General features: G+C 45.6%; 1 protein-coding gene across 1 annotated transcript; it reads left to right on the top strand.

The window, feature by feature from the left end:
• Nucleotides 1–5,671: 5,671 nt before the first annotated feature.
• Isl1 (ISL LIM homeobox 1) lies at nucleotides 5,672–16,898 on the top strand. Its single transcript, XM_036207432.1, has 6 exons — nucleotides 5,672–5,964; nucleotides 6,863–7,052; nucleotides 9,845–10,104; nucleotides 11,928–12,214; nucleotides 13,446–13,613; nucleotides 15,593–16,898. The coding sequence occupies exons 1-6, from the start codon at nucleotides 5,937–5,939 to the stop codon at nucleotides 15,707–15,709; spliced, it is 1,050 nt and encodes a 349-aa protein (XP_036063325.1). The 5' UTR covers nucleotides 5,672–5,936; the 3' UTR covers nucleotides 15,710–16,898.
• The last annotated feature ends 284 nt before the right edge of the window (nucleotides 16,899–17,182 follow it).

The following is a 17,182-nucleotide window of genomic DNA, read 5'->3' as shown; positions in this document are numbered from 1 at the left end:
TCTCCTGTTGAGGGACTTTCTCTTTCCTGCCTGGAGGTCAGGCTAAATTTCTAGCAAAGCCTATTTTGAACACAGGTGGGTGGGGGACTCCAAAGCTTTGCAGCCTTAGAAGGATCTGACAGAGGCATTCCTGGTTTGGACAAAATGGTATCTATGTAGAGAGATTGATCCTGGGACTATGCGGAAGGTAGGGCAGGGCTGATCCTTCCCGGAGCCAGTTTATAACTCAGTCCATTTGGTTAATTGAAGCTAATTCCTAAAGGAGTCGTCTCCTGGAGCCCCCTTCTCTTCCCTGCTAATATTTATCAAGAACAGGGGCAGAGCAAATCCTCCTTTTTATGTGAAATCTCAAAGTGATGAGTTTTATCAGTGTGGATCTGGAGATGTAGATTCTCAACACACAAACTGTTTCACCCTTTCGTTTCCCTCCTTGGAGGCGGAGCACACAGCGAACTTAAAAACTGTCCCTACAATCTTATTCTTCCAACTGATTAAGTTTTTACTAGGATTTGAAGATCTTTTTTACTGTCCCCCAAACTCCTCCAGGCGCCCAGAATCTGCTGGTAAGTGCACCGATGACTCCCCGCCCCTTTAGAAAGCAGCACCATTCACGAACCTCAGCTACCGCCACCCGCCTCAACACGCTTTAGCCGACAGCTTAATTCATTGGACGTAGCAGTAACTCTTGACATCACCTCCACAGCCCACCCGAAAGCTGCAACCCTTGGAGACCGTAGCGCCAAGACTGACTGAATCGGAGACTTAAAGGAAGGTTGCCTTGCTCCCTCCCTGGTTCCTAGCTAGCCAACTCCCTCCCTGGGCCCAAGCTGGTAATTTTCGACTCCTCCTCCCCCCTCCCCCTTCGGACCTCTGAGGTATCCCCTCCCCCGCTTCTCACTGTAAACCTCTGGAGAATAAGGTGAAACAACACAGAGGTTCTAAATTCAGAGCTGTGGCTTAGACAGACTGCAGCCTGGGGAAAGTATCTCAGCTTTCTGAAAGGACCATCACCTGGGTTTGATGAATTCCATCAGCAAGATGTTGCTCCAGGGTTCTTTCAGAGCTGGGGCTGCAAGGTGGGTGAGATTTGAGCGCTTTGGCTTTGGGCAGATCTGGTAGATTGCAGCCCAACCACCTAGCCCAAGAAGCTCCTTTACCGTGTAGGCTCCCTCTACATCCGTTAGCCTAAGTTGGATACACTTAGTGAAAGTCTTGTCAAAGGCAAGGTTCTAGACTGAGTTGGGCCGAACCTCTTAGAGCACTGGTTCCAAACTAGGGTCCCAACCAGAACTAAGTTAAAATTTGTCCCGATTATTCATTATTAGTTAGAAAGGGGAGAGAAGAATTTCACTTGAAAAGGGTTGTTCCCCCGATTTTGAGAAAACAGTAAATACCTCCAGAGGCATGATTTGTAGGGGTTGGCAAATCTCTGTCCTTACTTGACCCAGCTCTTCACATTAATCAGCTTTCGGATCCTCAGGCTCAGGACTGACCTGAGGTTTGCGGCATCGCTGATGCCGGGAATGTGCAATTCTATCTCGGCTGAGAACCGAGCAACAGACCGCACATGATCACCGCCTTTGGAGCTGGCGCCTGCCAGCAAAGAATACCGAGCAAGGAACGCTAATGACAGAAACAACCACCTGAACTCTGAAATGCAGGCTCTGCTTGGAGACGAAGGTTCTGGCTAATTCACTCGGATTGTTTTAACAGGTTAATAAAGTAATTGGCACTCAACACAACTACATACTCAGTAGGAGTCCTTGGCGATAAGATGGGAACCACAGTGGAGGTTTGCGACTGTTAACAGCAGCCTTTATTGTCCTTGCTTTTTTTCTTAGCAAAATAACAAAAAGGGCGGAATAAAGGGTAATATTTCTTCTGACTCCATGATATGTGAGGATCCCCAGCCCCAACCCTGTAAAATCAGAGAAGTCTCTTCCCCAGATCCCCAACAAGCCACAGGCAACTGGAAGAGAAATAAATTAGCTTTAAACATCCACATCCTGCTTCCCATGGAACGTAAGTGCTAATCCTGATTCCTTTTAAGACCATATTGTTTTGTCTGATCTTTGGACATGATTGAAGACACCAATGGTCCATATAACTTTATTCTGCAAGATTACAAACTTCTCAGAAAAAGTTAAAAGAAATGGGGTATATACACATGCATTCTGTCTTTTTCAGTGCCGAATAAACTTGTCCATGTTCCATTCTGACCGCCAAGTTATGTCTTTGTGAAGGTGAACTATGTATTTCCTTTGGTTGCATTTTTCCATCTGAGACATTACTCATTAAAAGTGGCAGCCTAGTTGTTCTACTAGTTCAAACCAAATTCTGGTTCCTGGGAATAAGTGAGTGAACATATTCATGGCTTAAGGAAAATTGATCAAATGCCCACCCCAATCTTGTTTAGATGGAAAAATACAGCTTGTCTCATGAGACAGACTTCTCAAAGAAACACTTAGGATTCACTTATATCTACCAGACATCAGGGAATAACTAAGATCTAAAGTTTTTTTTCCTTTTTTTTTTTTTTTTGTTTTGTTTTGTTTTGTTTTTTTACTTTCCAATTGCAATTAGAACATAGTTAGATTTTTTTGGAAAACTGTGATTTCATGGTGTTCAGGAATCGGTGTCTGGCTTTGAATATAATGAGGAATGTTTCCGTTTTTACTGAAGCAGAAAAAGGAAACAGTAGCAGCCAAACACAACCATCCTAAGTGAACCAACCACCAGAGAGCTTAGGCACAACAACCACATTCTAGGAAGTGTGTTCCAGGGCATGTGGGCAGGTAGCACAGACTCCAGAGGAACTTACTAAATCTTAAGCATCTCTGTTGTATGGAGGCACTGGAAGCTTCTATAGGGTTAGGGAGGCTGAAGATATCATTTCTGCCCTTCACTCACTCCTTCATCTTCCAAATGAAGGAGCTCAAACTCCAGAGTCACACCCCTGCTGTTCTGAAGGGTATATATTTGACCTGAGAACATATAAAGGTCAAAAGGAGTCTAATTTTGACAGGAGAGTGTCCAAACCCCCATTGAACACAAGAGGTCGCTCCTGCAATCAAGTGCTCAGGAAAAATATTGCTAATCACTTTTATGTAATCAGTTTTATGTATTCTATAAAAACATTCACAACTTCGCAGATATGCTTGACGTGTTAAGTAGACAGCCAGCAATCAGCCAAGGCAGAGGGGAAAATCTGGGGTCAAAAGAGAGCCCCTAGGTGAAGAGAAACAATGTTGCTGCTGCAGGAACTTCCAGGTTTTAAATGTAAATTCTGTAATCACAGACACATAGATCTACAGAGCCCATTCACCACGGGACCTGATCATAACTGAGTTCCATCAAGTTTCTCCCTTTAAGGGGAGTATCTTCTGCATGAATCCTGTCTTTAATCAGTCTCAGAACGAAGACAATGATTGTTTTACAATAACGTCCTGAGCTAAGAAAAAGAAAACACACTGTCCTCAACACTGTGGCCGAACTGCTCACCGACCCTGCAAATTTGCTCCTAACCTATATGGTAGATTTTCTGCTTGGAACTGCTACCAGCCAAGTATACTTCGTGTGAACGTATTGTCTGGAGGAATTAAAACACCACTGTTTGTGTACATGACCGCCTCTGTGTGTGTGGAAGGATGGACAGTGAAGAAGGTCCTTTGTGGAGAATTCTGCTGCTTCTCTTAAAGTGCCAGGTTACAAACATGGGGTGAGGAAATTTAATCAGCTCGGATCCCCTATTTACCTTCGATGCTATTTGTCCTTGTTTTTAAACTGGGGTCAGCTTGGTTATATGGAAGGATAGCACACCCTTGCTTTGCGCGTGGCGATTATCGGCTTTGACTCTGCAAAAGCAGCTTGACAAAAGACTACGCATGGGATGCCAGAGATCAGAAAGGGGAGTTAAAAATGAAACAAAACACAACTGGTAAACTTAACCTACATCGACACAACTTTCCCATCCTGCTCACGCGCTTCGCACTTCGAAGCAATTTGTGAAAAATAAAATGGGGGGGGGGGGAGGACCCGGAAGGGAAGCGATCTCATCTGCTCTCTCCTGAAAGAAAGCAAAGCGAACCGAGCCCAAAACTGGAGTTCTTGGTAAAGTTCCCACAGGGTCAGGGGGAAAAAATACAAAAACAAAAACAAAACAAACCCACTCCTGCTTCTTAACACGCTCTGTGAATGTGTACTCTGAAAAGTCACATGCCTTTTACCTCAGCCACTGAGGCCTAGGTAGGGTTCACAGGTTTTTATCAAGGGTTAGATCTGGCGAAAGATACGAAGAAAGGTTTCCTAACCCCCTGGGTCTTCTCGGGGGCAACAAGACACCAAATGAAGTCTTTTACGTTTGTGTTTGTAGTTCACCCTTTTTTGTTGATAAAACCGTCTTTCTAGATAAGAAAGCACTGGTGTAGAAGCCCTGGGAGAAGTGTGGGGATTCTGTAAGACCCCTAATAACTGCCTTTGAAAGACTCTAAGAGACGTGGGGAATCACGAAAGAAATTATTGGCAAAAGTTACCGGTGAGATGCAGCCAACATCGTTTCCAGATGGCTTCCCCTGAGGAAACAAATTAGAAGCTAACCTCAGTGAAGGGGAGTAGACGACCCACTCTTCTTTTGCAAGAGATCCTCCCTGCTCACGCCTTCAGACTAACAGATTAAAAGAAAAAAAAAAAAATCTCTTATAATTGCCAAAAGGGCGGGGGTACACCTTTGCTTTTAGAAACAGTGGACAAGAGACTCACAGATCCAGACACGCTGTAAACTTTCGGGTCCCGCACTCTGACTCTACGTTAGTACACTCTTTCATGCTGGAGTTAAACTGAAAGAGAGACCTCACGGGTGGGTCGGGAGGAAAGGAGCCGACCGCCGAGTTAACTTCGTTTTACCTTTGCGTTTCCAACCTGATAGTCCTCTAGGGCGAGAAGCGCCCCTTTCCTCCCACCCCAGGTCTTTGGAGAGCTGAGATTGGGAAGTGATGGGGTCAACAGGGCCGCAGTCAAACAAAACAAAAACAAAAACAAAATCATAAAAACCACTTCCTCTGCGTCTAACCATCCCAGTCCGAGCCGGGTCCCCTAGCGCGCCAGGGGCTGCCAGCTCCAAGAGATGCACCCTTCCGGGAGGCAGCAAAGCCGACCCGAGCCTAGGGCTGTGCGCGCTAGCGTGGGAGCCGATGGAGGAAAGCGGCTAGTTCCAAGTTTCTCCCCCCCACCCTTTTCCTAGCTCCCGGGAGGGACCAGGTTCACAGGAAGGACCTACCCACCAGCCACACGCCACCGGCGGCAGAAAAAGGAGCCCGGCGCTCAGCGCAGCCAGCGGACCAAGGGGACCCGGGGAACTCGGGGACGCAGGAGCAGCGCGACGGGACGCGGCGCGGCCGGGAAGGCGCAGGGAAGGGACGGCGGACAAGGAGGAGGCAGCCGGGGGGGCCCGGGGCCACCCGGTGGCGCCCGGGGAGCGATGTGGCCACGGAAGGCCTAATCCTCTCCCGCGGGCTCGCCGAGCGGGCAGTGGCGCGCGGCGACGCCGGGGCTGAAATATGATAATCAGAACAGCTGCGCCGCGCGCCCCGCAGCCAATGGGCGAGCCGCTCGCCTGACGTCCCCGCGCACTGCGTCAGACCAATGGCGATGGAGCTGAGTTGGAGCAGAGAAGTTTGAGTAAGAGATAAGGAAGAGAGGTGGCCCGAGCCGCTCGAGTCCGCCGCCGCCGCAGCGCCTCCGCTCCGCCAGCTCGGCCGGCTTCAATCGGACTCCCGGATCGGCGAGGGCGCGGCGCAGCCGGGCAGCGGCTCCCTCAGCCTTGGCAACCCCGGGGGCCACCGTTTCCCACCTAGCCACAGCACCAGCATCCTCTCGGTGGGCTGTTCACCAACTGTCCAACCACCATTTCACTGTGGACATTACTCCCTCTTACAGATATGGGAGACATGGGCGATCCACCAAAAAGTAAGAGGTTGTTTTACCTTGTGGGGCTCGGTGTGCTGTTGTGGTGCGGGGGTTCTCTCTCGGGCACTGGTGCCAGGGCTCTTTGGATTTGTAAGTCACTGCCTGGAGAGAAAGAAGAAACGGTGGTTCTTTTTGTTGTTGTTGTTGTTACTGTTTTGTTTTCTGTGTTTTAGTATTATTATTATTTTTCTCCCTTGTCGCCACGCTTGCATATTTGCTGTGGATTCCGACCTTCGGGAAACTGAGCATACCTTGTGTTTGAATCTGCTTGTGTGCTCTCCCAAAACTCTAGCCGCCTGGTGCTTAGCGGTGATTACCTTCTCCGGAATCCGCAGCTCTTGGAGAAGGTTTTTAATGTAGCAAAGGTCTGCCCGCACAAGCCACACCGGCAGATATGAATTAGCATTAGACTTGCAAGAGAGCGAGTGACAACCGTATTGATGTGTGCTCTTCGAACAATATCCATCCCTTGTGCTATTGAAGAACGTGCTTCATGGAAAATATAGACATCCCAGCGTTGGTTTAACGCTTCTAGTCAAAACCTTTTCTTTGACTCGACTTATCCATAATCTTGCCTAATGATTATAGCAAAGAGGGAGGAGGAGAGAAAACACAAAATGAACAGGTTTGATTGCGTGCTAGGCTTACAAATGTAGACTATTCAAATCTGCATTTTACATATATTCCACCTCCCTTTTTAAAAAAAAAAAAAAAAAAAGCGAGTCAGGGTTTTGATGGCACACTCCAATTACCATCCCAAAGTGCAATACTCCTTAAGAAGAAAAAAAAAGGGGGGGGGGGAGAAAAAATTCTTCCAGAGTACACCCTATAAGAGAACGACTGTTTATCTCTGTAGGAAGTAAACGGTTAGTCAATCATGTATTTATTTTCATTTCAGAAAAACGTCTGATTTCCCTATGTGTTGGTTGCGGCAATCAAATTCACGATCAGTATATTCTGAGGGTTTCTCCGGATTTGGAATGGCATGCGGCATGTTTGAAATGTGCGGAGTGTAATCAGTATTTGGACGAGAGCTGTACATGCTTTGTTAGGGATGGAAAAACCTACTGTAAAAGAGATTATATCAGGTATGGCATTTTCACATCATTCTTTTCTGAGATTTCCCTGTCCCTCCTGGTTTATCATCTGATGTGGCTTTGTCTTTTCAGGCGTTTGCTTTAGAGGGTCCAGTGTGCAAAAGTGATTGGAAAAAAAAATCAAAGTGTTGTTCATTTCATGTCTCTGGGAGTGGGGAGCTGTCACCATAGCTTTCATAAATTTTGTTGTTAAGGTTTGTGAATGACTCTTGGAATTTTTCGATGTGAAACTTATTTTCCTTTTTCATACTTCTCTTTTAAGGACACCAACAAAATTAAGGCAAATAAGTTAAGGTTTTAAAACTTTTTAAATATATATATATATATATATATATATATATATATATTCATTATATAGTTTAGCATCTGATTTATTTTTCTCCTGTTTTATCACTGACTTAAAATTCTTTGAAGCTGCCCATTAAAAAGACAAAAGTTTCAGCAAAGGATTTTTGAAAAACAAGTCCAACCATTGCGCCCCTTACTTTTTTGGATGAGTCCTCCTTGGTAGAAGAATTCAAGACCAACTAAAATATTCCTTACAAAAGAAAAAAAAAAAAGGCCGGAAATTTAATCTTTTTAAATATTAACCCTTTGGTGATATCTAACAGTCTTTTCTTTCTTATCTTATCTGGGCTGATGAATTAGACTGAGCAGATCAAATTGCCCATCATCTGTCTGTGAACAATTGGTATATTTAGGTAATTGAACAGCTTCCTTTCTCACATTAAAATCTAGTAACTGATAAAATGAGGGAATCACCCCACGGGACAAGACCATACCCACAGAGAAACTGAGCTTGCTTTCCTTGCATGCTTTTGCTAATTTCAAGTTTTCTTTGACCTGTGTGTATACACCAGAAACTCCACTTTTTACCTTAGAAAGCCAGTAGTATTTCTAAAGAAAAAAAAAAAGTGTTAGTTCTAATACAAAGCAAGATACTCCTCATCTTCAATGTTAGCAGAAATACATCCGATTTTAAATTTGGAAGTAGCTACTCGAAAGTGAATGGCCTCTCTAAGCTGTAAAGGGCTTCGGAGCTTGAGAACTTTCATTAAAGTTTAGTTATGATTTAAAATACGGTCACCCATTTTTCTTCTGCTCCCACAATGCCCAGCTTTCTTTCTTTCTTTCTTTCTTTCTTTCTTTCTTTTTTTTTAATTTTATTGAATCTCGGAGTGGAGGGTATAGACTTGATAGATAAAACTAAACAATGTCCGTTCGAGGGAGGGTTGGTTTGTTCCTTTTGTTTTGTTTTAATGCTTTGAGGAGAGTGGGAGGAAGTGGGGTACAGGGAAGCGGAGGGATTTTGTAAGTGGTTTGGGTGCAGGCAAAGTAAGTCTTCATCTATAACATGGATGATCTGGCATTGGAGAGGCAGAAGGGGGGAAAATTCAAGTTTGCCTTCTAACCCTGACAAATAAACCGTCTTCATTGTTTACTTGGCTGGACTGTACCTCGGAATTGTGGAGAGGGAGAGTCCACTTCCACCCCCAGAAGCATCCTTACTCCTCCGGAGAGGCTGCTTTGCTTTGTGGTGTATACAGAGCTGCCTAATTCTGGCTATGTCTATTTGCAGATCAAAGAACTCTCGATTGCTTTGCTTTTACTTCTCTCTCTCTCTCTCTCTCTCTCTCTCTCTCTCTCTCTGTGTGTGTGTGTGTGTGTGTGTGTGTGTGTGTGTGTGTGTGCTTCCATAAGAGAACACTCATGCATAGCCCCCTTGGGGGTTCTATCATTGTAAAAGCAAGGCAAAGTGACCATTTTGATTTTGCGCTCTCTCCTTGGGGGAGCAACATGCCCCCCTCCTTTGTGTGGATGCTGTCTTATCTCTTCTACTCTCTGTACAGGAATAAATGATAGGTGTAGAGGGAGCCAGGCAATGCAACTGTTCGTGGAACCTACAGGGACTGCCGGGTGGTAAATAAAGGCTACTAAGAAGGCGTATCTTAGTCATGAGGTTTTTGTTTTTTAATTGTTGTTGTTGTTGTTTTCATTTGTCATGGCAGCCTTGGCTCTCGGGCAAACTGAAATAGATGCTTCGGGAACCTAAGGGAGACTGACTGGGGGAACAGACAGAAGCTAGTTGTTTTAAAATAAAAGGGAGAATGGAGAGAGAACTTTCCAGTAACATGTGGCCTGTGGAAAGTCTTTAACGGGATACGTACTGGAAGGCCTTTGGTTCTGGGGATCTGGAAACCCACTAAGGCTTCATTTTGTTATTCTGTTCTGTAATTGTGGGTCCATGGATGGAGTGGGGTGACAGTCCCCAGCCCAGCCTTTTCTGTTGTCGCAATTTCCGAAATATTTTTAGTAGTAGAAATTGAGGAATAGAGAATGGGAAGCATGAGGATCCTGGTCACCAGTGCCCCCCTGAATTCCTCCCACCTAGAATTTGCAAGAACAACCCTGCGACTGGTTACTAGAGCCCACCTCCAGGTTCAGAATCCCTCAATGAATTTTCCCTGGGCTGAGTATCTGAACTAAGGTATCAAATGAGACAGACGTGGAGGTTCCCTATCAAGGTTCTTCTTGTTTAAGGGGGGGGGGCGGGGGAGGTAAAGGAGAAAGGGAGCAGCCGAGGAAGAGGGGGAGGGAAAGGAAGAGAGGTGAAGAGAGGAGATTGTTTCTATACTCTGTCCAACTTTTCTACTGTTGAATTTTTTTTTTTCAGGGCAGGTCAGGGTTTATGGCCTGGGTTGCTGCCCATCTTGGGCCAGAGCCTGCCTGAAGTCACCCTGTTTCCCTGTGCTTTTCTTCCCATGACTGGCCGTTCCTTGCAGGTTGTACGGGATCAAATGCGCCAAATGCAGCATAGGCTTCAGCAAGAACGACTTCGTGATGCGCGCCCGCTCCAAGGTGTACCACATCGAGTGTTTCCGCTGTGTAGCCTGCAGCCGACAGCTCATCCCCGGAGATGAATTCGCGCTGCGAGAGGATGGGCTTTTCTGCCGCGCGGACCACGATGTGGTGGAGAGGGCTAGCCTGGGAGCTGGAGACCCTCTCAGCCCCTTGCATCCAGCGCGGCCGCTGCAAATGGCAGGTACTTCTCCCCCTCCCCCTGTCACCGCCCCCGCCCCCCCCCCAGAGGGAAGCATGGTTGGGGAAAGGCAGGTGGGGGTAAGTTAAAACCCTTCCTTCCTGCAACCTGGGGACCACAGGGTGGTTCTGAAAGTGGCCTGCGATAAACATGTGCTCTTAGCCTTTCTAGCAAGTTTCCATACACTCATCGGCTACCCTGAATGTACAAGCACACATCTACATGTCTGTCTATATATGGGTACACAGCATACCCCCACTTGTGGACACATGTATACACAAGCCCAAACAGTACTGTCAGCTTTACTTTGGCCTCCAACCCATGGCTTACTGAAAATGGGCTTCAGCTCTCTGCCAGGTTTTCTCCAAGCTGCTGCCTAATTAAAGGGGTGGAGTCCTGGGTCTCCAGGAGTTTCCTCCCTAGCCCGGTGAAGGGAGCTTAAGCAACCTCAAGGCATTTAGCTTCCCACATTTTTTTTTTTCTCCTTGAAATTTACTCTCCAAGCCGAAAGGTTTTTAAATTTTATTTTTATGCTTTTGTCGAAAAACAGGCCCCCTCAAAGATACAGTGTCGTGTCGGTCGGCAACTGCAGAACTGCACAGGGCTGTAACTTAAAACTGTCAACAGCCTAATCTGCAGTAATTGCCTTTTAAAGGGAGCCTGCCTCTTTAAGCCATTCATTCTACGTGATTTGGTGAGAATTTCATCTCCAAGCCTGTAGCTGTAGCTCTGAATTGACCCCATAGGTGTTTGGCCTGATCCCAGGGGGTCGTGGAAGGTGTGGGTTTGTACCATCCAGATCAGAGGACCAGTTGCCCATAAAGGAAAATGGAGACATAAAGGTTGGCTAGAACCAAGGCTGTGAGACAGCAGGACATTGTTTCCTACCTGCCTTCCAGTCAGCAGCAGAGCTAGCTCCCTCCCTCCCGGTTAGTGTTAAGACATCAGCCCCTACTAACTACTGGAGGTGAAGAAAAGACAGCTTTCCCCCCAAGCCCCACTCACCCCTTTCTGGCTGCTCTGAGAATTCTGTCCTGGGGGATTTCTAACTAGCAGGCATGGGGCAAAGCCAGGGGTGAGAAACAACGCAGAAGAGGCCGCCGAAATATTGGGAGGGAAGGGAAGGATGTTCCCCAGCAGCCGTTTATCTCAAGCCTAGACAGTTCGACAGAGTTTCAGTTTTCATTTTCTTGGGGTCAGCTGGTCTCAGGAACATCCCACGCTGATTTAATACTAAAAAGACTGGGACCCATTCGGATAGCCGGAATACAGCGATTAAAAAAAATAATAATAAAAAATAAAGCTTCTAAGCCTGCCTGTGCCATGGAATTGAAGGTCAAGGCTTTCTGGCAGAATTCTCTGACTTTTGGTCGCAGACGTCCAGCCCTGTAGTGTCTCTGGTTGTCACTGGGGTGTTCTGCGTTTTATTTTCAGGTACCCTCTACGGTTTTAACCCAGAAGGGAAAGCCAAGCCTGGAGGTGGGGGTAGTCGGGATAATCCGTGTCCTTCTGGTTATAAGGAAAAGGGAGGAAGGAGGGGAAGTACTGGTTTAGGAAAAAAAAAAAAAAAAAAAAAATCTCTGATGCGGGTGGAGACACCACGGGGCTTCCTTTGGCTAATTCTGTGGTGTACACATGCAGGGGGCAGGGGCCGCATCTTTCCCCTCCCCCACCACCCTGCCTTGTCCTCTAGAGTTTAAGGAGCGAGATTTCTCTCTTCCCTCCTTACCCACCTCCCATGTTTCTTGGTGGTGTGCTAAGCTCGGGCCGGTGGGTCGCGAGAGTGATCTTGCCTGCTCACCACGGGCTCCTTTGCCCCCCGGCAGCCGAGCCCATCTCCGCTAGGCAGCCAGCCCTGCGGCCTCACGTCCACAAGCAGCCGGAGAAGACCACCCGCGTGCGGACTGTGCTCAACGAGAAGCAGCTGCACACCTTGCGGACCTGCTACGCCGCCAACCCTCGGCCAGACGCGCTCATGAAGGAGCAACTAGTGGAGATGACCGGCCTCAGCCCCCGAGTGATCCGAGTCTGGTTTCAGAACAAGAGGTGCAAGGACAAGAAGCGCAGCATCATGATGAAACAGCTCCAACAGCAGCAGCCCAACGACAAAACTGTGAGTAGCCCCAGGCCAAGCCAGGGATGATAGCACAACTGGGAGGATCCCGGCCCCGCACGCTCCTGTACTGGTGGATTGGTACCCAGCCGAGCACCAGCAAGGAGCCCAGACAAAGGAGATTCCCCCTCACCTCCACTTAAACCCCAAGTGTTTAGAGTATCCTGGCTAGTAAGAGCTGGGAGCTGGCTGCTTAGAAACTGCAGAGGTCTCAGAAGTAGCCCCCCACCCCCCCATTCATTGCTGATTCCAAAAGGGGCTCATGACATTCAGCATCAACTGCACCTAGAACCTAAAGAACTTGTGGTCCCCCCCCATGCCCCAGCGTAGGTGGCAATAAGGTCTCAGCTCAGGTCTTTACAAGCATTGGGGTCATTAGAGCGGCCAGTATTGTGAAGGATAGCACTTTGGGTGCTGATCTAGAACACGATTCAGCGGTCTTACCAGCATTCTGGTCCCATCCCAACACTTGGAGAGTCCGGCCCCTGTTCTTGCACATGCGGGAACCCTTCAAGTGCCCATGCAGATCATCCACTGTTCTGGGTGGAGCCCAAAGATTCCTCCCAGCCTTTGGCACTATTATTTTGGGCAAAACTCCCCTTTCTTCCCCAACCCCTCGCTTAAGTTCAGCTAAAGGGTTTCTTTCTCTTTCTTCCTTTTTCCTATTGCAACCCTATTCTTAAATGCAATAAAACCTGTTGTCTTTAAACTTGGCAGGCAGTCCAGGACTGAGCAAGGGTACTCAGTGAGCGCATAATAGTGCAGAAGCAGTCAGACCCCAAAGCCTTAGGGGTGGGGGCCCGACTCTGCAAGGAAGAGAACTTGGAGAAAATCTTCAGCTAACCCCCGCTGCCTGGAAAACCAGTGTCAGAAGACTGGTGGAGGCCTGGCTGGACCTCAGCTTTCTACTTATGAGAGGCCTCTGAAGGCAGATGGGAGGGGTTGGGGAATAAGATGTGAAGGGAAAGGAAAGATGATAGATGTAGTAGAATTGTTTTAGTATGATCCCAGCTGGCCTAATAATCCAGCACACAGAAGTAAAAACAAAACAAAACAAAACAAAACCCTGAACTCTAACTAACTAATATCCATAGGTGCAGCAGATTAACTGAGTCAACACTGGGCCACTATGTAGATAAGATAATACGTGGGTATATTTGCTTAGCACATACAGACAATGGAGGGAGGTAGTTTGCTCATTAACGTGTTGCAATGGGGGTGTTATTCACAGAATATCCAAGGGATGACAGGAACTCCCATGGTGGCTGCGAGTCCAGAGAGGCACGATGGTGGCTTGCAGGGTAACTCAGTAGAGGTGCAAAGTTACCAGCCGCCCTGGAAAGTACTGAGCGACTTCGCCTTGCAGAGTGACATAGATCAGCCTGCTTTTCAGCAACTGGTAAGTGTCAGCTCCCAAACCAACCGAGAAGGAGTGTCAGCTCCCGAATTCCCAACAGAAAGGAGATTCTGATTTAAGTGTCTCACACACATGCTGAAAGACCCACTGGGCGAGGACGCAGAGAGGGATGATGGCCGAGGGAAAGGAAGTAAATGCAAAGACAGTAGATCTCTTCTGAAGCTTGGTTTTTAAAAAACGAGACAGTGTAATAGAACTGCATAGGGTGATTGCCTACAAATGAGGCATGTCTTGGGCTATGGGCTTCATGGCGCCTAAGTAGTTATGTGTACAATGGGTGGCAATAGCCCATATCTTAGACTGTTCTAAACTCCAAGAACTTCAGAGATCACCTTGGCCTTTGGGTCAGCAATCAGTAAGTTTATTACTCTATCTGTATCTAGGGATAGGTTCAAGTAAAAAGTGATTGTAATACACAGTCAGTGTACTAATAGAGACCACCGTTATCCATTAGCAGCAGGCAGTTGTCTGAACACACTTTTCATATATGTCAAGAATGGTTATTCAGATAGTTTGGGTGATGGTTGTTGTTGCCATGTTTCTTTCAAAGTACATCGTAATCTAAAGCATAGGACTTCTTGAGCATTGTTAAGTAAATGAGTTGAGCTGTGATGCAGGAATGATGACACAGTTGCAGACACTGTGGTATGGATACCAAAAGGAACATGAACATTGTCAGTCAGAAAAAAGGTATATTTAAATTGTGGAAATCTGGTTTAGCACTACAGTGTTTTCACATCCATCCATAGAAGACAATTCACTTTTGTCTATAAAAGGTTAAGATGAACAAAATGTTTTTAAAAAATCCTTTTTGATATGGTACAAATAATTAAGTTTTTTTTTTTCATCCCCTTAAAATATATTCAGCCCTACAGATCCTGTTTTACTAAACAGGAAGCTGTGTCCTAACACTTTTTTCTTTAGAAACAAAGCTAATGCATCGGTTGAGGATAGGGTTTTCCTTTCTTTCTTTTTTTTCCCCCTCGCCTGTGCCCTGGGGGCATTTGCTTTCTCGTGTCAACAGTTATAAGGGTGATTGGCCAGAGGCAAGTGGTTAAAAGGGCTTGGTTCCAGGCTGTGTGTGTGTGTGTGTGTGTGTGTGTGTGTGTGTGTGTGTGAGAATGGGTCAGTCTAGTGAACAGGCAGATTTGAGAAGTCCCTTGACCTCTCAAGGGGAAAGTTGAATAGAGAAAAAAAAAATAAGGAGATAGATTCTAGAACTAGAGGGGAAATTTTCTTTTGAATAAAATAACTTGTCCATGTGAAATATGGTCTGGGCAAAATCTGACTAATGAAAGACAGGAGACAACCAAGAACTGGTACCTTCTGAAACTTGAGTCAGGTGAGAGCAGTAGCGTGGGATGGGATCTGAGGCAGGGGTGGGAGGCATGGTCATTATGAGGAGGATTACTGAGTAGCACAGTACCACATATCTATGTGACCATGTATAGTGTGTGGGTCCCCTCATGTAAAGGGGACTAAGGGGCTCATGAGACCATACTGGGAACCCTCTGAAAACTGAATCATTGTTCCAGGGAGCCTCCATTGAATCTCCAACCACACTGAAAAATAAAGGCTTTGAATGTCTAGAGAACTTTCCTACTCCCAGAGCTACATGTAGCCAGCAGGCTAATTTTATTTTGAGCCTTCATGGGAGAGTTGTGATGCCACTTTACAGTGGGAAACAGAGTTGCTCTTAAATAATTTAACATGACATAATGTTGGGAATTCAGCTTGAGTTGAAAGGGAGGTCTTTAGGATGATGGGGAAAGCGAGAGGATTCCAAGTGCTCCTCACAGGCCTCCTTTAAGCCTGTTAAAGTTCCATTGCAGGCATGGCTGTCTTTGTTGAGATACCTGTCTATTTACAGGAGCTTGTACGCGCACACACAATCTAATACTCTTATATTTTGATGGACACTATTGAAGCCTCCTTTATTTACTTCTCAACCTTCCATGCAGGTCAATTTTTCAGAAGGAGGACCAGGCTCTAATTCTACTGGCAGTGAAGTAGCATCGATGTCCTCTCAGCTCCCAGACACACCCAACAGCATGGTAGCCAGTCCTATTGAGGCATGAGGAACATTCATTCAGATGTATTTTTTTTCCCTGTTGGAGAAAGTGGGAAATTATGTTGAACTCCGACATAAAAGTATTTAACGACCCAGTCAATGAAAACTGAATCGAGAAATGAATGCTCCATGAAGTGCACGAAGTCTGTTTTAATGACAAGGTGATATGGTAGCAACACTGTGAAGACAATCATGGGATTTTACTAGAATTAAAAACAAACGAAACCCCCAAGCCCAACATATGCTATTCAATGACCTTAGGAGTACTGAAAAAGAATAATAATTAAAAAAAAAAAAAGACGTTTTTAAAACGTAGAGGATTTATATTCAAGGATCTCAAAAAAAAAAAAAAAAGCATTTTCATTTCACTGCACACCTAGAGGAAAAGCAGGAATAGAAAATCTTCTGGTCCATCCTATTCTGAATGGTGCTGTTTCTATATTGGCCATTGCCTTGCCAAACAGGAGCTCCAGCACACAGTGGAAGAAACTGGCCCTCAGTGGCTGAAAGAGTCCTTTCAGGAAGGCGGAGCTGCGTTGGTTTGCTGTGTTTTCAGTTGACTTTAAGAAGGGGTTAATTGAGATTCTGGGTCTCTTTAGCATGCCCTGTAGCTGGTTTCGCCTTTTCTTTTACCTTTTCTCCCCTATTTTTCCTTTCTTTTTCTTTATTTCTCTTGACTTTTTTTTTTTTTTTTGAGATCCATCCTCTATCAAGAAGTCTGAAGCGACTTTAAAGGTTTTTGAATTCAGATTTAAAAACCGACTTATAAAGCATTGCAACAAGGTTACCTCTATTTTGCCACAAGCGTCTCGGGATTGTGTTTGACTTGTGTCTGTCCAAGAACTTTTCCCCCAAAGATGTGTATAGTTATTGGTTAAAATGACTGTTTTCGCTCTTTCTGGAAATAAAGAGGAAAAAAAGGAAACTTTTTTTTTTGTTTGCTCTTGCATTGCAAAAATTATAAAGTAATTTATTATTTATTGTCAGGAGACTTGCCACTTTTTTGACATTTTTTGTTTGCTGAAGTAAAAGAAAAAGATAAAGGTTGTACCGTGGTCTTTGAATTATATGTCTAATTTTATGTGTTTTGTCTTTTTTTCTTAAATATTATGTGAAATCAAAGCGCCATATGTAGAATTATATCTGCAGGACTATTTCACTAATAAACGTTTGGCATAGATAAATAAATAAACGCAATGATTCAGGGTCCCTCTTTTATATGTTGATTAGCAAGTCTTTACCATGTCTGAAATTAAGGATTGCATGTGAATTGGGTTAAAATGACATACAGTACAGTAGCTGTGATATTGTATTGCAAGTAGTTCAGGTCGGGTTTGCAAGTTTCGATTTCAATAGTTGGATCAAAGTTGGTTGGAAGACGCCCTTTAGCTCTCAGCTGTGATAATGTTACAGGTTTTTTGAAAATGAGATGCTGTTCTCTCTCCTTCCCCCTTCCTTGCCCTCCCCCTGTCTTTTCCCT

This window comes from Onychomys torridus, chromosome 15, assembly GCF_903995425.1.
Source record: "Onychomys torridus chromosome 15, mOncTor1.1, whole genome shotgun sequence".
Classification (NCBI taxonomy): domain Eukaryota; kingdom Metazoa; phylum Chordata; class Mammalia; order Rodentia; family Cricetidae; genus Onychomys; species Onychomys torridus.
The sequence above is the reverse complement of the archived record's forward strand: the minus strand, read 5'-3'. Positions and strand labels throughout refer to the sequence as shown.

Coding starts and splice junctions, on each gene's coding strand:
- Isl1 (XM_036207432.1), top strand. CDS start 5,937: ATGGGAGACATGGGCGATCCACCAAAAA. Junction 12,215..13,445: donor AGCAGCCCAACGACAAAACT/GTGAGTAGCCCC, acceptor TGTTATTCACAG/AATATCCAAGGGATGACAGG. Junction 13,614..15,592: donor AGCCTGCTTTTCAGCAACTG/GTAAGTGTCAGC, acceptor CCTTCCATGCAG/GTCAATTTTTCAGAAGGAGG.